This window comes from Macrotis lagotis, chromosome 1 (genome assembly GCF_037893015.1).
Source record: "Macrotis lagotis isolate mMagLag1 chromosome 1, bilby.v1.9.chrom.fasta, whole genome shotgun sequence".
Classification (NCBI taxonomy): Eukaryota; Metazoa; Chordata; class Mammalia; order Peramelemorphia; family Peramelidae; genus Macrotis; species Macrotis lagotis.
In genome coordinates, this window is record NC_133658.1 from 332,509,819 (window position 1) to 332,532,468 (window position 22,650).

A 22,650-nucleotide genomic window follows, 5' to 3' on the forward strand; every position below is an offset into this window, starting at 1 on the left:
CGACTTTCTTCTGCACATTCTTCTATTGTTGAATCCTTCTAATAAAGTTCTTAGAAGATACATGTATCATCTTCCCATACAGAAACTTAAATAGTTTAACCTTAAGTCCCTTATGATTATTCTTTCATGGTTTCCTTTTTGTGTCATTTGTTTTTTAGATTTTTGCAAGGCAATGGGGTTAAGTGGCTTGCCCAAGGTCACACAGCTAGGTAATTATTAAGTGTCTGAGGTCGGATTTGAACTCAGGTACTCCTGACTCCAGGGCTGGTGTTCTATCCACTGCACCACCTAGCTGTCCTTATGTCATATTTTCTATTCAGCTCTGGTCTTTTCATCAAGAATGCTTGAAAAGCCTCAATTTCATTAAAATTTTATTTTTTTCCAAAAGGATGACATTCAGCTTTATTGAACAAATTATTCTTGAATGCAGTCTTAGTTACTTTGCCTTCTGGATCATCATATTTCAAACCTTGTGGCAGTTGCTAAATCTGGTTCATGGTTTTTGAATGCTTTCTCTTTGACTTCTTGAAGTATTTTTTCTTTGATCTGGGAGGTCTGGAATTCAGCTATAATATAGTTCTAGGAGTTGTCATTTTAGGATCCCTTTGAGATGTTATTTGAAGTATTCTTTCCATTTCTATTTTATCCTTTGGTTCTAGGATATCAGTGTAGCATTCTTTGACAATTTCTTGAAAAATGATATTTATTCTCTTTCTTTGATAGTAACTTTTAGGTTATCATATTAAACTATCTGTCCTTGATCCACTTCCCAGGTCAGTTGTTTTTTTCTATAAGATACTGTACATTATCTTCTATTTTTTCATTATTTTTATTTTGTTTTATTGTTTCTTGATATCTTATGAAATCATTGACTTCCACTTGTCCAATTATAAATTTTAAGGAATTATTTTCTTCAGAGATCCTTTATATCTCTTTGTCTATTTGGCCAATTCTGTTTTTTAGGGTGTTTTTGGTATTTTTTTTTATCTCTTCTACCAATCTATTAATTGTCTTGTCTTTTCATAATTGTCTTCCTTTGTTTTCATTTCTTTGCCTATTTTTTCTCTACTACTCTGATTTTGAAAATAATTTTTTAGTTCTTCCATGCACTGCTGTTGGACTTGTCTCCAATTCACTTTATTTTTGAGGCTTTGCTTGTAGCATTTTTGACTTGTCATCTACTGAGTTTGTATCTTGATTTTCCCTGTCACTTTAGTAGTTTTTTTATAGTCTGGTTCTTTTTTTTTTATTTGTTCACTTTTCGATGTCATTTCCTTATTTGAAACTTCCATTTAATGTTGGGTCTTGTTCCTGGCAAAGGGTTGGGAGGAAGAGCACTGTCTCAAGTTTTTGACTTTTTTTGTATTGCTGTTTTCAGAACTAGTTCTGAGGTTTTGGAAGATTTTGGTGCTTCTGTGGTGGTTTGATCTAGGGAGAGTTGTGGTCACTGCTCTCTTAATCTGCACTCTGATCTTTATCCAGGAAAGGTCTTTGATCCCTTGGGACCAGAAAATATTCTGTTTTTTGAAATCATTGATCTATTGAGTCCAGAAATGATACTCCTTACACTTCCTCTTGATCAAAAATACCCCCTCTGTCTTTATGTTATGACCCAGGATTGGGTATAGGCAAAGAAGTTGCCAAACAATTGTCTCTCAGAACTCCCATTCAAATAAAAGTCTTAATGATATTTTAATTAGCAATTTGCTGGTTCATCTGTGTAGCATAAGAACAGATGGAGCAAGAGAGCCCCATCATGCTCCAAGACTCAGTGGGAAATAGTAAGAAAGTACCTTGCTTGGGAGTTGGAGATTCTCCTCTACTAAAGGTGGAAAACTTTCTCATGCAGAAAAAATAAAAGGTGTTTCTCACAAAACTTGAAGAATTTATACCATTTGACTTGTGGAAACCAGTATAAAAAACAGGAGTAAATATAGCTAGAATCATTCTGATCATGAAATACCAAAGCAGCTGTTGCACTATCTGTTGAATTCCCCGAAGTAACCTCTCCATGATTTCTCTTTTCAAAATGAAGGAGAGCATTTGAAGAAGGAGAACTGAACAATGGGGAGTGTTGGGAAAGGAAGTGAGAGCATGAACTTGGCCAAGAACAACATGAACAACAATGGAGAGTTAAGACATGCTGGTGGTGTGCTACTGCTAGTTCTTAGAGAAGGAGGTATGGTTCATTAAAGAAAGGCTATCCAAGTCCTTGCTTGGATAAGCAAGCACAAACTGGGGAAATGTTTGTCTTTCATTCTCAAAGAAGACCATGACATCAGGGAGGTGATGTCATGACAGGCACATGCAATAGATATGAGTGAGGGGGTGCTGTGCTAAGTCACCAGCTTCACTTTCTCCTCCAGAGTCATCTGGGTCCAGTGGCCAGATATGAATCAGGACTGGAGATGGCCCTGGATGAGAGACACTCAGGGTTAAGGTCACATAGCTATAATTAATGTCAAGTATTTGAGGCCAGATTTGAATTCCTGTCCTCCTGACTCCAAGGCCAGTGCTCTATGCATTGTGCCACCTGGCTGCCTTGGCAAACTGGGGAAAAGAAGAGAAGAGAGAGAAGAGAAAAAAACTATCATACAGGAAGATGGAGAGGTATTAGACTCAATATCTAGGGAATCCTGGGAACTTCCTGAGAAGTGTGTATGGAGTAAAACTTTGAGATAGATATAAGAAAAATGGTTCTGCCAAAGCTGAGGGAGCAAGAAAGGTGGAATTACCAAGATATCCCAGAACTCAGAATCCCAAAGACAAAACAAAAGTGATCAGGAGATTCTAGTTTGCCCCTAAGTAATTAACAGGTCTCCATTAGATCACTGAGAGAATACTGAGGTTAATTAACAGCTTTCCATTTCCTTTGTCTATTTGTGTATGGGACAGGGTAGGTAAATATAGGCAGATAGGTAGTATAGTAGACAGAATGTTGGACTGGGAGTCAAGATTCCTAATTGGAAGCAATTAAATTTTGCTCATATACCCGGGGAAGAGACTTAATCACTTTCAACCTCCATTTCTTCATCTGTAAAATGGGAATGACATCAAGGGTAGTTATGATCACATGAGATAATATTTGTAAAGCACTTTGCAAACCTTAAATAGATCTATAAATGCTAGCTATCATCATAGCATCATCATCATAATCATTTTTCCTATTTCCATAATTAAATTCCTTAGCTTATGGATTTGAGTCTCCTGTCTAGTAATGGAAAATATTACTGAATCAGACCTAGAGCCATGTGCTGCACAGTTGATTACCCAAAACAACCATTCTCGATCTGTAGCCAAGAGTTTCCAAATCAGATGGGACTTGGACTACATATAAATAAGAAAGTGAAGCACAATTGGATCATATTGTTCCTTTTAAATTAAATTAGTTGGAAAAGTCATAATTTAATGCAGTTTTAAAATGTTTATTTTTTTATTTGTTGTAGAAATGTGGAAAAGTCAGAAAGAATATTGTAAGAGTATTTCAGTGCTCTATACAGCAAGGAATTACATCATAAATGTTTCAGGAGGTGCCTGAGTGAGAAAGGGTGGGGTCAGTTCCCAGCATTTCCCAATCTTTCTCTAAAGAGGCAAAATAACAGCCTGGTAACCCTAATCTTGTTTTAAAAATCCATACAATAAAAAAATGGAGTCAACAAGTGAAAAGGAAATGTACTGGGAGAAAGAGAAAGGAGAAGGAGAATAAGTTACAATGTTTCTTGTAAAAGAGTCAAGAAATAGCTTTTGCAATGGTATGGAATGGGGGGAAGGTAAGGGGGAATGAGGGAGATTTCATTCTCATCAGAAATGGCTAAGAGAGGGGTGGCTAGGTGACTAGGTGGCATAGTGGATAAAGCACCAGCCTTGGAGTCAGGAGTACCTGGGTTCATATCCTGTCTCAGACACTTAATAATTACCTAGCTGTGTGGCCTTAGGCAAGCCACTTAACCCCATTTGCCTTGCAAAAACCTAAAAAAAAAAAATGGCTAAGAGAGGATACAACATAAATACCTAATAGGGTATAGAAATCTAAGAGAGAAAGGGTTTGGGAGAAAGGGGACTGGGGAAAGGGAGGGGGAATGTAGGTGACAGAGGAGAGGGTAGAGCGTGGGAGAGGATAGTCAGATATAACACATTTTCTTATTTACTTTTAGCAAGGTGGTGGGATTGGGTGGCCTGTCTGGGACCCTGAGGCTGGGTGGTTGCTACATCTCTGGGGTGGGATGTGGACTTGGGGCGTCTTGGCCCCAGATATTGTGTTCTGTCCACTGTGCCACTAGGCTATCCCAGAGCACACTTTTCAAGAAGGACTGAGTGAAAGGATAGAGAAAATATAATAAATGGTAGTAGGGAGGAATGGATGAAGGGCAATTACAATCAGCAACAGCAACTGTGGAAAAGTATGGAAGTAACTTCTCTGATGGACTTATGGTAAAGAATTCAATCCACCCCAGAGATAGAACCCCATAGAGATGGTATCTGAACAGACTGAAGCACATTTTTTCCTTTCTTTCACTTTTTTCTTTTTTCTTTTTTTCCCCTCTCATTTTATTTTTCTTTTTTTTCTTTTTTCTTTTATATTCTCATTTTGTACATTTTTTTTACATTAATAAAATATACTTGTTTACAAGTAAACAAAATACCCCTCCCCCCATGAATATAGATAGACTCGCTTGGGCTAAAAAGTAAAGGGGAGAGAAAAAAAATTAAAATTAAAAAAAATAGTAATAATTGTAGGTATGGCCAGGTGGCGCAATGGACGAAGCACCAGCCCTGGAGCCACGAGCACCCAAGTCCATATCCAGCCTCGTAAACCCAATAATCACCCAGCCATGTGACATGCAAGCCACCCGATCCCCACTGCCCTGCAAAAACCAAAAAGAAGAAAAAAGAAGACCCAAATAAAATAAAATAGTAATAATAGTAGGGGTGGCTGGGTGGCAGACAGAGCATTGGCCCTTTAGCCAGGAGCACCTGGGTCCGAATCCAGCCCCAGACACCCAAAGATCACCCTGCTATGTGGCCCCAGGCAGGCCACCCAGCCCCACTTGCCCTGTACCCTTCCCCAAATAATAATAACAAAAAATGTGCTTCAGTCTTTGTTCCAACACCATCAACTCTGTCATGAGTGGATCACATTCTTTATGATAAGTCCATCACAAAAGTTACTTCCATATTTTTCCAACGTTGCCATTGCTGATTGCAACTCCCTCCTTTCTTATTTCTCCACTACCATGTACTATATTTTCTCTCTCCTTTCACTCTGTGTCTGCTGTAGGGTCGCTGAGTGGCGCAACAGACAGATCCCTGGTCCTGGGGCCAAGAAGCCCTGAGCCCCCATACCACCCCTTAGGCCCAGAATCCACCTGGCCCTATTGTCCTGGGCAGGCCATCCAATCCCAGCCCCTTGCAAGAAGTAAAAAAGAAAATGTGTTATATCTGACCACTGTCCCCCCATGGGCCATCCTCTCCTCCTTTATTCACATCCCCACCCCTTCCCCCTGCTCCCCGCCTTCTTACTCCAGTTGTCTATACCCCATTGAGTATATTTGCTGTTTCCTCTCCTAGCCATCTCTGATGAGAGCAAAGGTTCCCTCATTCCCCCTTGCTTCCCCCCTTCCATATCATTGCAATAGCTCATTGTAATAAAAAAAAAATCTTATTATGTGAAGTATCTTGGACTATTCCCCCTCTCCTTTTTCTTTCTCCCATTCCATTTCCCTTTTTTCCTATTGACTCCATTTTTACACCATATTTTATCTTTGAATTCAGCTTTCTCCTGTGCTTCAACTATAAAAGCTCCCTCTACCTGCTCTATTAACTGAGATGGTTCATATGAATATTATCAGTATCATTTTTCTATACATGCAGTTCATCCTTATTAAGTCCCTCATATTTCCCCCCTCTCCTCCAATCTCCATGCTTCACCTGAGTCCTGTATCTGAAGATCAAACCTTCTGTTCAGCTCTGGCCATTCCAAAAGGAACCTTTGAAATTCCCCTGGTTCATTGAAAGTCCATCTTTTTCCCTGGAAGAGAATATTCAGCCTTGCTGGGTAGTACATTCTTGGCTGCATTCTAAGCTCTTTTGCCTTCTGGTATATTGTATTCCAAGCCCTACGAGCTTCCAATGTAGTTGCTGCTAAGTCCTGTGTGATCCTGACTGCAGCTCCACGATATTTGAACTGTGTCCTTCTGGCTTCTTGTAATATTTTCTCTTTGACTTGGGAGTTCTGGAACTTGGCTATAACATTCCTGGGGGTTGGTTTTTTGGGATCTCTTTCTTGGGATCGGTGGATTCTCTCCATTTCTATCTTGCCCTCTGCCTCTAGAATATCAGGGCAATTTTCCTGTAGTAATTCTTTGAAAATGATGTCAAGGCTCTTTTCCTGATCATGACTTTCAGGTATTCCAATAATTTTCAAATTATCTTTCCTAAGTCTGTTTTCCATATCAGTTGTTTTTTCAATGAGATATTTCACATTTTCTTCTAATTTTTCATTTTTTTGGTTTTGAAGTATTGATTCCTGATTTCTGGTAAATTCATCAATCTCCCTGAATTCTATTCTTTGTCTGAAGGATTTGTTCTCAGAGAGTTTTCTTATCTCTTTTTCCATCTGGCCAATTTTGCTTTTTAAAGCATTCTTCTCCTCAATAACTTTTTGAACTGTTTTATCCATTTGAACTAAGCTGGTTTTTAGCATGCTATTTTCTTCAGCATTTTTTTGGATTTCCTTGACTAAGCTGCTGACTTCATTTTCATGTTTTTCCTGCATCTCTCTCCTTTCTTTTCCCAGTTTTTCTTCCAACTCCCTCATTTGATTTTCAAAGTCTTTTTTGAGATCTGTCATAGCCTGAGCCCAATTTCTGTTTTTCTTGGAGTCTTTAGATGCAGGAGCTTGTGCTTCCTCATCTTCAGACTGAGTATTTTGATCCTTCTTGGGCTCATTTGCAAAATATTTCTCAATGGTCTTCCTCTTATTTCTTTGCTTGTTCATTTTCCCAGCCTAAGCCTGTTTTTTGGGGTGCTTCCTGAGCTTTTGGGACACTCTCACAAGGGTCTCAGTGTGTGAGGTTCTGTCCTCCCTCCTGGTCTGTGAATGAACATAAGCGCCCCCCTCTGCCACGGGGGCCGAGGTGGGGGGGCCCTGTTGTTCTATGGGGGGGCCTAGACTGTGATCAGGATCTGAATGTGGTCAGAGCCCCAGAGTCCTGTTCCAGGGGCAGAGGACAGAGCTCAGCAGTCTCTCTCTCTTTACTCCCCTCCCTCAGCTCAATGGGCTCATGCCCTGGAGGCTCCTGCTTCTGTTTCCAGGTCTGGGCTGCAGAAAGACCAAGCTGCTTGCTGTGTGCCCTGAGGGCTGGGCTCCACGTGCTTGCTCTGACAGAGGTCCCCCCTTGTTCCCCCACTTTGTGCCGGTGCTCCCCTGGGGTGCAGCTCAGGAGACTCCCCCGCTGCTGTGAGCTGCGGCTCCCAGCGCCCTGGGGCTGCCTCCAGGAGGCTGAAGTTCTTTGGCTCTGGAGGTCCGCCCCTCCGACCCCGGGAGCAGAGCCTTTCTGCTCTTTTCCAGGTTACCTTGAGTAGGAGAACTGCCTCACTGGGTCCCTTTGTGGGTTCTGTCTCTCGAAAGTTTAGTTAGAGGCCTTAGTTTATTAGTTTTCATCAGAGAGCTCCTAAGATTTGGTCCCTTCATGTCGCCATCTTGGCTCCGCCCCCACTTTTTTCTTGTGAGTTTTATTATTTTTGGGGGGATTATGTTTACTCTTACAAGACTATTTTAGTAATGTATAAATAAATAAAAATGTAAATTTTTTTAAGAGATTTTATTTGAGTTTTACAATTTTTCTCCCAATCTTACTTCCCTCCTCCCCCTGCCATGGAAAGCAATCTGTCATTCTTTATTAAAAATGTAAAATTTTTTAAAAGATTAATAAAATCAAATTATAAATAAATATAAATTCACTGGAAAAAATCCATGCAATATAGTATCACCAGCAAATTTTGACATGGGATGATTTCTAATAATAACTTTTAAAGTTTTCTTTGACTTTAGCACTTTTCTTTTATGATTAATATATTTATACATGTATAATCTATATCAGATTACTCATTGTCAAGAATAGCAGAGAGGAAAGGGAGGGAGAAAAATGTGGAATCCAAAATCTTACCAAAAAAATGAATGTTGAAAATTATTTTTGCATGTAGTTGGAAAAATAAATAAATAAATTTATGTTAAAAAGACTTTTCATTTGCCACAAGTACACTGTAGTGTACTTTCTAGTTACCAAAACTGCTAATCAGTTTCTTCCATTTAAATATGAGGGATATAGTTTCTGTAGATAAATCTAAATGGCTAAATACCATTCAACTAAGAAATTGTATGGAAAAATAAATTACCATCAGAAGTGACTTCTGAGGTTAAAAACAGACATAATTACAGGAAAGGTAGAAACTAAATAGTATTACAATTATAATTTCCTGGAAATTGGTTAAATGTTAGTAGTTCTTATTTCTGGTGATCTTTTCTATATCTCTAACTACACTCTTTGCAATTCCTATTTCCCTAAAGCCTCTACTCTTTCTTTCTCTAGCCTTTGTTCACACCAGGACAATTTCATGATTGTTTCCTGAAATTCCTAAAACAGAACCAACTTGCAGCACTTCCAACCCAGTTTCCTGCCTAAAACTGATCACTATTCTACCTTTTCTCCCTATGTACTTTCATTGATCTGTTCACAGTTGTTTCACTATTCATTTTCACTGGTAACTTTCTTAATTCTCTTTCTTCAACAAGAGAGAACACATTGGGGCAGGAGGCCATGAGTTCAAATGTGACCCAAGACTCTTAATAATTGCCTAGCTGTGTGACCTTGGGCAAGTCACTTGACCCCATTGCCTTGTTAAAAAAAAGAGAACATGTTTACCCTCCTCTACCTCATGTCAGTCCTTTAGATATTTGAAGATAGCTACCCAACCCTTCCAAAGACTTCTCCTCTAATAAACATGTATTATTGCCCAAGTAAGTCTGGTTTAAGATTCCCTTCCCATCATGGTCACCTAACACCAAAATCCTTCCATCTTAACAATGTCCTTTTAAAAAAATTTATTGCCCAGAACCTAACACAGTATTCCATGACTAAGAGTGTAATAAAAAACTGGAGCCATAGCCCCTGAGTTCCAATCCTGTTTTGACCGCTTGCCTGTGTAACCTTAGGCAAGTGACTTTGTCTTTTGGAACTTCAGTTTCCTCATTTATCAAATGAGAGTGATTGACTTAGTTTCTCAAGTTCCTTCTAGCTCTAGATCTTTGACCTAATCAGAACAAGTTATAATGATACTGTTTACTTTTTTCTAGTAGAGTCCTTTGAAGTCTCATTGTCAGGTCTGGGTAACCTTCAAAAGCATGAAAGTCATGGATCCAATTGTTCCTAACTGGGGCCTGTTGCCTACAACTTGGCCTAACTTGGAAGATGCTCATCACCAGAAAGCTATTCTGAGTGATTCATGAAGACTCCCTACTGCAACATGAAAGAATTTCTGTCTACAATGGAAGAGAAAATAACCATACAAGTGAAATCAGTGAATTCATAAATATTAAAATATCAGAAATGTTAGTTTATTTTTTTTAACAATGACATCAAAATGTTAAGTTTTAGAAATCAAAATTAATGTTGGGAAAACAACAATTTTCTTAGGCACCATTTTGACACCTGTAGAATGGAAATATCATACCACAGAGTTGTTTGGGGGCAAACAAGATAGTGCAAGAAAGTAATGTAAACTGTACAGCTTTGACAAATGTAAGATATTCATGTCATAAGATCACAGATCTGAACATCAAAGTTTATAAGACCTGAGAATTGAAATTGGAGGATATCTTAGAGTCCACCCCTTTCATTTTACACAGTTAATAAGTATCTGAGGCATGACTCAAAGTCCTATTTCCCTTCATTGGATCTTTTTCTTTTCTTTTCTTTTTTTCTTTTTTTTTTTTGCAAGGCATAGGCTTAAGTGACTTGCCCAAGATCACAAGCTAGATAATTAAGTGTCTGAGGCCAGATTTAAACTCAGGTCTTCCTGACTCTAGGGGTGGTACTCTACCCCCCTTCAAAGTCATATTTCCTAACCTAAGCCAAGTAGCTGTTTTGTAGCTCCTTTACTTTATATTAGGAATTTGCCAAGGAAGCTACAGGTAGATCAATAAACAGAGCACTGGCCCTGCAGTCCGGAAGATATAAGTTCACATCCAGCCTCAGACATTTACTAGCTGTCTGACCCTGGGCAAGTTATTTCATCCTTTTTTGCCTTAATCCACTGAGGAGGGAAATGGCAATCCTCTCTGATCAATGAAATAAAATGAAAAAGAAAAAGAAAAAGAAAAAGAAAATTCTATATGGGATCTCTAAGATTCAATAATAAACAAGGAAAATGTCTGAGGGCTCTGAACTGTTGTGATTATACCACTAACTTTTCACCTTATATAACTCCATAAAATATCAGAGGAAAGAATCACATGGATTTGAGTACCATTAGGCTAAGAAAATAAATGAGTCCATTATTGTACTAAGGTGTGGCTGATACACTGGGGAGGGCTTCATTGTTTTGTTTTGATTTGTCCCAGCTCACCTTCTTTTCTAGTCAAACATAGGATCACAGGATATGGAGATGAAAGCGATCTTAGGAAACTGATAGTCTACTCCCTTTGTCTGACCAATGAGAAAACTAAAAGACAGAAAAAGCAGACTACAAACACTAGTTCTCCGATTCCAAATTCAGTATGTGTTTTACTATATTATGATGCTTCTTTTCTTTTTAAATTTTTAAAAATTCATTTTGAACTAAATATAAAAAGAAAAAGAATTTCCATGATCACAGACAAAAAATAGGATTCGATATGAAACCATGAATCACCACCTCATAGTTTATTTATTTATTTTTTAGTTTTTTGCAAGGCAAAGTGGCTTGCCCAAGGCCACACAGCTAGGTAATTATTAAGTGTCTGAGACCAGATTTGAACCCAGGTACTCCTGACTCCAGGGCCAGTGCTTTATCCACTACACCACCTAGCTGCCCCCTCAGACTTTATTTTTTAAAAAATAACTATGAAATAAATACATCATTTTCAAAACTACCCTGCTTTTTTGTGTTTCCTTCTGAGTTTTCTTTTGTTCTCTGCAGTGCCCTCTTCATTTTTCTTTTTTTCTCCCTTCCTGCATACCCTGCACTAGAGAAGGCCACCATTTGACACGGAGATATGCATACATAATATGTTTTGTGTATATGTATTTATATACATATACACAAATACATAATAAATACATACATATATATATAAATCTATGTAAAGCTATGCTTCATATACTTCTATTTATCAGTTCTTTCTCTGGAGGTGAATAGCATCTTCTTTTATAGGTCCTTTAGAGTTGATTTTAAATATTTATAATACTGAAAATAACTTAGTCATTCACAGTGGTTCTTTGAACAATATTGCTACAATGTATATACATTGTTCTCTTGATTCTGATCATTTCACTCTTCATTATTTCATCAAGTCTTTCCATGTTCTAAGTTACTTCTTGATAATGCTTCTTATGTCACTTCTCATGTATGTCAACATAGATGGCATATTACAGCCTGCTTACATGCACCACGAATATGTTACATTGCCTGCTTAGATAACTTGATTCTAGACTGTAGAGCAGGGGCAAGGGCGGGAAACCTCTGAGGTTAGATTATATTAGTTACCAAGGCAACTGTGGGTGGGACTTGAAATTCAATAAATCTAGGAGCTTTTTAGGGGTGAATTAATTAAATGTTTGCTCAAATATAGCCTGAGAATGATGTTATAAATATGCAAAATGCCCTTTGGCAGAAAAAAAGCTATAGAGCATCAATGGAAATATTAGTCTTTAAAAAGATACACAGTTGCAGAAGGGAACAATGTGGGATTATGAAAGTGTTATGCGGTTTTCTAAATGCAATTCAGATTCATCTTTTTTACCTCATTTTTAAATTTGAGATTGACTTTGAACCACATACCTTCAAACACTTCTTCCAGCTCTAAACTTATGATCCTAAGATCTATTCAACTCTGGTTCCAGATTATTGTCTAGTTCCAGTATCTGTTCATCAAATATATATACAATATTTATTTCTAAAGCTTCAAAGCAACTATATATTACACATAGTAGTATTAATATGTAATTTATATATGATATGTAGATGTAGCAGTATATATAGAAATATGTGTATACATATATTATATAGCTATAAAATATACACCAATTTCAAGGGATATAATCCTATAATGAGGATTTTTATCCCTACAATTGTAAGATTGAAAACAACAACAGTATCAAAAGACAAACTTAAATTATGATCATTGAAAAGCCTATGTGGGCCTAAAATATGTTTTGTTGAAAACTCTAGGATTTTAATAAAAATAGATACTTTTATTTTTGGTTACAAGATTAACCCTCTATAGCAAAGGGAAGATATATATTCAGAAATGAAGGTAATTTAAAAGTAAAAGATATAAATTTTTTTAAAATAACATATACTTTATACTGTTACAGATACTGAATCCATAAAACTCACAGGAGAGTGACCCCATTGACACTGACAGGTTAAGGCACATGACAATTTAAACAAAATGGAAGATAAGCAGAACTCAAGGAACTTTCCCAAAAGTTGGTAAGAAGGAAGAGGATAAGGGAAGGTAGAAGAAGAGAATAAGAAAAAAGAATAAGCACAGTAAAAATCAGGAGAAAGTGAAAGTTTTGAGGATCTAGAGAAGATAGAAGAGATTGAAGGGAGGAGAATGTCTCAATGGGTACAGATGGAAAATTCTGTATTTCAGTTGAGACTTGTTCTGGAAGGAATGATGAGAAAAAGAGACCAAAACAGATAGGAATAGTCCAGGGAAAGTTTCACAGTATGTAATTAAGCTAATATGGTAGTGTGTTTCTCATAGATCTGATTTTAAATATCTTTTCTACCTTGGTTTCCCTATACTGACAAAGTTCCATTGTCCTTTAAAAACCAGACCCTGATAACAATATTCACAATAAGGCAGACTCTTTTAGAATATAATACCATGGGGTTTTCAGAAAGAGGTTGAACTGAAATTCCAACAATATATTTAATAATCAAAAGGTACCCCAAGTAACACCTTGAGGCAACATAGTGTGGTAGGGAAAGAACTAGAGAAATTGAGAAAGACCTAGGGTCTTATCTTATACCTAACTAGCCGTGTGAGCATGGATAGGTCACTTTATCTCTGCACCTCAGTTTCCTCATCTATAAAACAGAGATAATATCTGTAGTACCAACTCACAAAATTGCTTTAAGTTTCAAGTAAAATAATGTATTATTATCATGAGAACTATAGATCATTTGGTGAGCAGTTAAATGCTTCAACTAGCCTGTAATGTGGCAGCTAGGTGGTGCAGTGAATAGAATGTTGAGCCTCCAGTTAGGAAGAAACCAGTTTAAATCTGATCTCAAACACTTACTAGATGTGTAACCCTTAGTAAGTCACTTAACCTTGTTTGCTTCAGTTTCCTCATCTATAAAATAAACTGAAGAATAGCAAACCTCTCTAGTATCTTTGCCAAGAAAACCCCATGATGAGTTGTACAGGAGTGAAAAAAAGACAACAACCCTATGATGATTTCAGTGTAAACTTCATGTTTGATTTAAATTTATAACATTACTTGTTTTATACAATAGCTATTTAAAGCCTTGTTTTTCTTCATATAAATTTGCTAATTGAATGTCTATTCATGTGTATAAGGAACTTTATAATAAACTTGAGGGTGAAGAGGGCTAGAATGACCAAAAATTGCCCTATGATCTATGAGCCCTTGAGCTAAGATTCTTCCCTGAAAGTAAAGAGCACAGGTTTAAGAGTCTGGTGACCTAGGTTTCAGTAACACTTCTACAGTTACTGCCCAGGTAACCCTACATCAGTCACCCCATATATCTAAGCCTTAGGTTTCTTATCTGTAAAATGACAAGGTTGGCCTAGTTAACCACTAAGTCTCTACCAAGCTCCAATTCCATAATTTCCAGGTGTAATGTCTAAACCAAAGTTTAGCATTGTGCATACTAAGAATAAGGCCCTATATTTGAATGTCAGTCACATATGAAAAATTTCACAGATAATTAGAACACATGGTTAGAAGGTGATGAGATATGACATGGAGATCCTAGATAACTGGTTTATCCCTAATACAGGAAGAGAGGCATCCAAATGTCAAACTCCAATCTTTATCGCTTTGCTAGAGATGCTCTTCCTCTTCTCCCACATTGCTACCAATATTCTCTCTTTTTTTTAGGGATGTGGCTTTCTGTCCAAAAATCCTACATTACTTCCATGAATCAGCAGGAAAAAGAGATTAGATCTGCCAGGGCAAGAGTATTTTGAGGAGATTAGGAAAAGTTCTCACTTCAGGGATCCCTGAAAAGTATTACTTGGGTTTAGCATTGTTCACTTCAAACTCTTTTTTTAATTTCCCTTTTATGACTTAGCTATAATAAATCTCAAACTGTTTTACGAAGTGATAATCATCAAAACAAAATGCTACTGGCTAAAATAATAAGAAGAATAAAAATAAATTAGGTACACAAAACAGAATCATTTACTGATGATCATAGTAACTTATTGTTTGATAAACCCAAAGATCCAAGTTTTGGGAACAAGAATTAACCATTTGACATAAATTGCTGGGAAAACTGGAAAGAAATTTGATAAGAATTAAATAAAGACCAACACCTCATACTCTATATTGAGATAAGGTCAAAATGGATATGTTTTAGATATATCTTAAGCAAATTAGAAGAACGTGGAATAGCTTGCCTGTCAGATCTATGAATAAGGGAAGAATTTATGACCAAACAAGAGATAGAGAGCATTACAATATGTAAAATGGATAGTTTTTATTACATTAAATTAAAAAAGATTTTGTACCCAAAACCCCCTAATGCAGCCAAGATTAGAAGGAAAGCAGAAAACTGAGGGGAGGGAGGAATTACAGCCAGTTTCTCTGATAAAGGCCTCAATTATCAAATATAAAGAGTCAAAATTCTAGAAATACAAGTATTCCCTAGTTGATAAATGGTCAAAGGATATGAATAGGCAGTTCTCAGATGAAGTAATCAAAGCTACTTATAGTCCTTTGAAAGATGTTATAAATCACTTGATTAGAGAAATGCAAATTAAAATAACTCTGAGGTACCACCTCATATCTATCAGATTGTTTAATATAACATAAAAGGAAAATATTTACAGCTATTCTTTTTGTGGTGACAAAAAACTGAAAATTTAGGGGATAACCAGCAATTAGGAAATGGTTGAAGAAGTTGTAGTATAAGATAGTGATGTAGTACTATTGTGTTATAAGAAATGTCAAGCAGAATACATTCAGAAGAGTCTGGAAAGATTTACACAAACTGATGGTAAGTGAAGTGTGTAGAACCAGGAGAACATTGTACACAGTAACAGCAATATTTTTGATAATAAACTGTGAATGACCTATTTTCAGTAATACAAAGATCTAAGACAATTCTGAAGGACCTATGATGAAAAATGTTGCCTACCTCCAAAGAAAGAATTGATGGAGACTAAACGCAAATCAAAGCATTTAAAAAAAAAACTTTATTTTTCTTATGTGACTTTTTTTGTTCTATATTTTCTTTCATAGCATAATTAGCATGGAAATATGTTTTCCATGACTGTAAATGTATAACTATATCAAATCTTGCTTGCTTTCTCAATGAGTGAGGAGGAAAGGGAGGGTGGGAGAAAATTTAAAATTCAAAAAGTTAAAAAATGTTTTTATATGTAACTTGGAAAAAATAAAATATTTTTAAAAAGAAAAAATTCCTTTGTGGAAGAAATACATCTAAATCCTAGAACCTAAGGATGAATTAATTTACCAGATTTCTTCCTAACTGAGGCAATAAAGACAACTGAAAAACAGACCCAATTTAGCCTAGTTCCCATTTTTTTCCATTCTGTGAAAAGGGAATCCATGGACTGGTATTACATCTGAAAGTGTATAAGAGAAGAGAGTTGTGGTTGAACTCTTACAACCAGTCCCTTAAAGAAGTAAATTTTCATCATGAGGAGAATGGAGGGCTGGATAAACATATTTATCTTTTCTCCCATTCAATATACTTTCACCTCTTTTGCTTATTACTTGGAATGGGTGAAGAGCTGACAAAAGCATCAGAATATATAAGTTAATATCTTCTAATTGTGTTACAATCGAAGAGACAGCAACTGTCTCTCCCCACCTCCTACCAAGCTCTCTACAGAGCTCTCTCCAATGGGAAAGACAATACTGTGAGAACTGTCACACCAGAAAGCAGATTGGGCCTCTGTTCAGTCCTCAGCTACCCCTTCCTCAATCCACTTTAAATAAAGAGGATTTCCTTGGTCAATTGGTAGACTGAAGAGTTCAGGAATTTCAAAAGGATGAATTGATCTAAAGGAAGAGAAAAGAGCTGAGTAAGTATGGGTGGAGCTATCTCCTGAGGAAGAAACCTTGAGATCTTTATAAATGTAGGTACTTCATTTAATGACCACTTGACAAGAGCAGTTTAATTCATTATAATGGGGTTTTTTTTGTAGTTTGTTTTTGTTTTGGCTTCTGTCCTCATCAAGGGTCCTGATACATAAACCTTGAAGATTTTTGCTCTCTAATATTTAAGGGATCTGTGGTTTCATCATTGGACCACCAGTATTACAGCCCATCTTTCTCACTAAATTAATCTCAAAGAGTGACTGGAGTTCAGAGAAATGAATCCACACTTAGTAACAGAAGAAGGTCTTTCTAACTCCAAGTCCAATATTCTGTTCAATTTACCATGTGATTTTGTGTGTGTCACACACACACACACACACACACACACACACAAAGACAAGAATGCTTGTTGTTAGTATTATACCACTAGCTTCAAATATCTCCCATGAATAAGTATATAAATAACAATACTGAGAATTCCCTGAAAATTTTTTTTTAACACCATGGCCAGTTCCTTTGCCAATTATAGTGTAATTCCCTATTCTTACTGAATCTCCATAAGGGGTACCATAAAGGGTACCATGAATATGGTGTTAAGCATCCTGCCTTCAACTATATCTGAGATATATTCATCAGATTCAGGCGCATGACCAAGCAGCTGAAGGAAAGAGACTAGATATAGGCTGACAGAGAGAAATCTCACCTGATGTAGTTAGAGAGTTCATGTATTTTTGAAGTCTTCGTTTTCATTAACTGTTCAAGAGAAACATTATTTCAGAAATTCATTTCCCAATCATATGATAAAACTTTCACCTCTGATGAGCCAGTTGGTGTAACTTTTCTCTCTGACTCTAAAACCATGGATTTCCACTGAGGTCCTTAAAAATGACCCAAGGACTTGTACACAAAATTTGACAGAGATGGAAATACATCCCTTCCTCATCTATAAAATAAATGGATTACACCAAGTGATTTTTAAGGCCCTTTTCTGCTTAAACATTGCATGTTCTTAGGTCCATTCCAGATCTGATATTCTATATTCTAAGATCCCTTTCAGGCCCAATATTTTAAAAGTTAAAAATGATAAACTGGAGGTACAGTGAATTTCTCTTTATTATTCATTCCACTTTGCCTCAGACCCTTTAAATTTGGACTGGTACTCACACTTACCAAAAGGATTTCAGTAGTTTCTTCAATCTCTCCCTTCCAAAAGTACCTAGATGAGTTAACAAAATTACAGAAAAAATATTATTCCATTTTAAGATTAGGTAGAGCTCTCTTGAAATGCCATTTCTTAACCCTATGCCATCAGCTCATTCCCTGCTAGTTAAATATAACTAAGAAAAGAACAAAATTTTAAAACTTTCCCTGCCCCCTTTAATAAGGATTTCTAAGGAACAAGGACTTACCCTATCTATGAACTAACTATAGGAGGTAATATATAAAATACTAAAATACTGAGCCAGAAGGGACTAGAAGAGATTAGTCTCAACTTTTTTTCTCTATTTGGGAACTCCCTATATAAAATCCATAACAAGTGCTCATTCATCCTAAGTTTGGGTATTTCCAGCAATAGGGAACTCATTAATTCCAGTTATATTTTTGGACAGCTCTATTTTTTTAGTAAGTTCTATCTTTAAAAGAACTAAAATCTGCCTTCCTGTAACTTCCTCCTATTGTACCTAGTTCTGGAACCATAGAGAATAAGGAAGCCTACTCTATTCACTAAACAACTCCTTTATGTATCTGAAAGCAAACAATCCTATTCCCCACCCCACCCCCACCCCCCACCCCCGCCTCTCCCTTCTCCAGGCTACATATTCTAGTTTTCTATGTAACTCTTCATACAACAAAGTTTCCTAGGTCCCTCAAATGCCACAGGAAAAAATGACCATTGTTTGGGAGACCCAATTCCCCAAGATTTGGCAAGAATCTTGGTGTGTCATAATTCACAGATTATTAAAGCAGGAAGGGACTTTAGAAATCATCTAGGCCAATAGCCATATTTTTTAAAATGTTTATTGATAGATTTCATTTTCATATGATTTTTATTTCTAAAAATATTTTTTTCCTTTCTTCCCTCCCAGGAGCTATCCTTTGTAACAAAAATAAAATTAAAAACTATAAATAAAAACCAAATAAGAACTACAACTCACCCTCCTACCCCCCAGTTCATGTTATCCTTCCTAAAGTGTATCACTAAGAAGTTGATAAAAAAAAATGTTCATGGTCAGAAGCAGCAAACTCAGCATCAGTATCAAGGATAGATTCAATAGGAAATAGGATAAAGGTAGATCATCTCAAAGGGTTCTATGGTAGAGTGTAAAGAGAAGAATTGATTTTAGAATCCGCAAATTTGCTTGGCTATTTATTTACTTATGCAACCTTAGGTATGTCAGCTAATCTCTCTGGGTTTTAATTTCCACATCTTAAAGAAAAAGAGAGGAGTGCATCTAGGTGATCTCTAAAATTCCTTCTGGTGCTAAATCCTAGATGAGAAATATATGTCTCTTAAGACATTCAGCACAATGTTGGTACAGATCTACCCTTTATAAGGTTATTAATGTGAAGAGCAAGATATAGATAAAAAGAAAATGAAGTTATAAAGGGATGTGAATCTCATAGGACAGAGCAATGTTATAATTATGTGCTTAAACAAATGACCTAACAGTGAGTTTTAGTTAAAACCAAAGATATGCTGGAGCCAGCTTAAACTAGTCTCGCAAGAATAGATTGTTAAATTTTCAGTGTGTACATTTATGCCTCAGTAATTAATTAATACTAAAAATGAGGGTTTGGATTTTGTTGTTGTTGATCGTCTAGATTTAAGAATATGACAGTAAATATTAATAATGGAGATTAAATTTAAAAGTATATTCTACTGCCTCCTGTCCCATACAAGAACTAATTATTATAAACATCTACCAGCATACCCTTGGTTATAATATATTAATACCTTTTGAATGAAATTATGTCAATTGGGGATATGATATACAGGAACTGCCTAATTATGATTAATGGTGAAATGTATAATTCAAGCAGTAAAAGTAATAGATTCTGAGGTGGAAGAAAAATACTGAAAACTGTAATGGAAAGGGAAGCCTGTATAGAAAAAGGATCTCAACTGGGCCGTGCAGAACAAGAAGGGAGTAAGGAGGGTATTCCAGAATGCATTCCAGTATTAACCATGTGGTATGTGTGGGAGGACAATGATGACAATTTAGATGGATCAGAGGTTTCACATAGAAGTGTAGTAGGAAATATGTTTGGCCAGTCTAAGGAGGTACTTAAATGCCATGGAAGAAAATGCCCATTGTTTGGGGGGACCCAATTCCCCAGGAGTGTGCAAGAATCCTGGTGTGTCATAACTCAAAGATTATTAAAGCGGGAAGGGACTTTAGAAATCATCTAGTCCTGCAGTCATATTTTTTAAAATGTTTATTGATATATTTCATTTTCATATTATTTTTATTTCTAAAAATATTTTTTCTTTCTTCCCTTCCCAGGGAGCCATCTTTTGTCACAATTTTGTTAAAGGAAAAGAAGTTCAGCAAACTAGCCAAATGTCAGATGAGTCTGACGGTATACCCTGTGTTCCAAACACATAGGGCCCTATCTCTGGAAGGAAGAAGAGGAGGGAAGAAGAGAAAGGAAGAGAAAGAGAAAAAGGAAGAGAAGAAAGAGGAGAAGAAAGAGAAGAAAGAGGAGAAGGAAAACAAGGTAGAGAAGAAGGATGAGGAGGAAAAGGAAGAGAAGAGAAGATGAGGGAGAGAAAAAAAAGAAAAAAGGAAGAGAAGAATGAGAAAGAGGACAAGGAGAAAGAAGAGAAAAAGGAGGAAGAGAGTCTTCAAGAACATTGTTGTTAGAATTACACAGCATTCAGTTTCCTTTTCTCCCTCCAACATCATTTTTTGACTGCTCAGAAGTTAAGTGATTTGCCCAGTGACAACCATTTAGCAGTAGGCCTGTGATAAGGAGCCAGCCCCACTGATTTCTAGGTCAGTGTTCCTCAAATTTCCCAAGAGATGGTATTGACTTCAATTTCCTTTTGTTTTGTTTCTTGGTTCAACTACGCAATGAGACATCAAATGGTTACCATAGCCCAAGCAATGGGGTGTTTTAAGAGCAACAGTGTTACAGAAATGATGGTGTGGTACGAACTATAGTAGCTCTTGTTATATGGATTTGGAGTCAGAGTTCTAAGGTTGCAGACTTCCTCTCTTTTGATCTCCAATTTTATTTAGATCAGATGAAGGGGGATAGATAGAACAGGTATTCTTAACCTTGGGCCCATTACGTTGCTTAAAAGAATATTTTGTATAACTACTAACATATAGATTCTTTTGTAATGTGATGTTCTTGATTTTGTGCATTAAAAGAGTAGACTTTACCTGACTGCCAAAGAAAGAAAATGATACAAAAAAGTTTAGATCCCTCCCTTAAATCAAAGATATTTCCTTCTAGGTGCCTTCCAGCTCTCAGTCCTGTCTTTATTTTGTGGATGTTGAGAGTTTTTGAAGGATTTAGAGCAAATGAGACCATTACAAAAGGATCAATTAATAACACTAATATTGTTGTATGGGCCTCTGTTAGGCTTCTTTGAGGGTTTCTGACCTGAACAATGTAGAGACTATAATGCTAAAATGTAATGCTGACCCTGCGCATAACCCTTTCCTCATACCAGAGGTGGCAATCTGAAAGGACAGCAGCCTTACTCACAGAGAGGAAGCCCTTGGCAGGATATTCACACTGGCAGCCAACTTCTTATCTAGGATGGTCCTGAGAAGAGGAGGGGAAAATAATGAGTGATTCAAAAAACAATTCTTTGCCAAAATCCACTATCTTTGACCTGTGGACTGGTCTCTTGGGGATAAATTTAGCTCCAGGCAGGAGTATGCTGTTAAATGTTTAACCACCAGCTCTCTAAAGAAAAGGGGAAAAAACCTGTAAAAAAGGCATACTTTTAATTTATGTTGCATTATAATCATTTCCCCCATTACTTTCTTAAATCTAGATGATTAACAAAACCATCATCCAAGTCCTGATTTACAGCATTTGCCAATTTTGAAAGTAAAAATGCTCCCAAAGAAAATTTAATAATCAGCAACCTGGTTAAAGCTGTTGCACCCTTAGCTCCAAGGAAGAATGCTAAGGAGAACAACCTCTTCCTCTCCCAAGACTTCCTGAAAAAGATTAAGAAAAGGCTTGCTCCTTGGGTTGTTGTTAAAGGCTTTAAAGAATGTCCTGGGATATAAAAATCTATAACCCAGGAAGGCAGGGAGAGGAATTATAACACCCATTCAACAGGGCTTTAAGCTTTACAGAATGTTATCATGTTGGCAATACAAATGTCAAGAAGACCCATTTTAAAGATGCAGATACTGAGGCTCAGAAAGGTATAAAGATTACCCCAAGATCACACAGCTAGACAGTGCCAAAGCCAAAACTCTAACCAAGGTTTTCAGGACTACAAGCTCTAAGGACAATGCTCTTTCTATCCTGCTACATTGCTGCCTGGGGAGCCTTAGTTTGAGGTGCCTGTCAACCTGAAAATGAGAACCCAACAGAAGGAACATTCTCTGTTATATTAACTGAGTCTCTTATTAGAACTGACCAATTTTCTCCTCCCTCAAGCAGCAACTAATCTGAGCATTTTCCTTATTAATGTAGCACCAACAACACAGGTCTGGCTTTCTTCCCCTCTCAGAGGCAACACTAAAATCCCCTTTTAATTGTATTAAGGAGTGTGAATGGGGCAGTCTTGTTTCTACAGCAACTGCTGGACAATTTACTCACTCCAAACAGCCAGGATCCAGGGATTAATCTCAAATTGCTTCATCAAAAATGGGTGGCAATCAAGGAGTCAGGACTGAGTAGCAGGGGAAAAAAATTAACCCACCATGGGGCAGAGAGAGCAAAGCATCATAACATGATGTGATCGGGGACTGGAGGGAGAATATGTTGAATTTAGTTTCATAGAATCTGTTTTATTCTCATCTCTACTAGTTATTTGCCCGTGTGACTTTTGACCAGTCACCCCCCACACACACACACACACACACACTTTAGTTTACTTATCTGCAAAATAAAAGGGGACTGGACTAAGTGGATTATCCCTAAG

General features: G+C 36.9%; 2 protein-coding genes across 10 annotated transcripts in view; one reads left to right on the forward strand and one right to left on the reverse strand.

Moving 5' to 3' along the window:
* PHF19 (PHD finger protein 19) overlaps positions 1-20,819 on the forward strand; it is a 71,338-nt gene extending 50,519 nt beyond the window's left edge. Inside the window, exon 15 of the mRNA XM_074211704.1 lies at positions 20,036-20,819. Coding sequence (XP_074067805.1) covers positions 20,036-20,294 — 259 coding nt within the window. The 3' untranslated portion in view covers positions 20,295-20,819. The remainder of the gene's footprint in view (positions 1-20,035) is intronic.
* Positions 1-22,650, reverse strand: part of LOC141505673 (protein CutA homolog) — a 77,708-nt gene that overhangs the window by 47,292 nt on the left and 7,766 nt on the right. For 8 of the 9 annotated variants that reach the window (XR_012473660.1, XR_012473662.1, XR_012473661.1 and 5 more), the window contains exons 3-5: positions 21,249-21,308; positions 17,700-17,745; positions 17,233-17,282 (exon numbers count right to left, since the gene is read on the reverse strand). Coding sequence is in view for 5 of the 9 variants with exons in the window: in XM_074211709.1 (XP_074067810.1) it covers positions 17,233-17,282; positions 17,700-17,745; positions 21,249-21,308 (156 nt within the window). In the remaining 4 variants the exon portion in view is untranslated. Of the gene's footprint in view, positions 1-7,446; positions 16,491-17,232; positions 17,283-17,699; positions 17,746-21,248; positions 21,309-22,650 lie in introns of those variants that run through there. The other variant, XM_074211710.1, reaches the window with a different exon arrangement.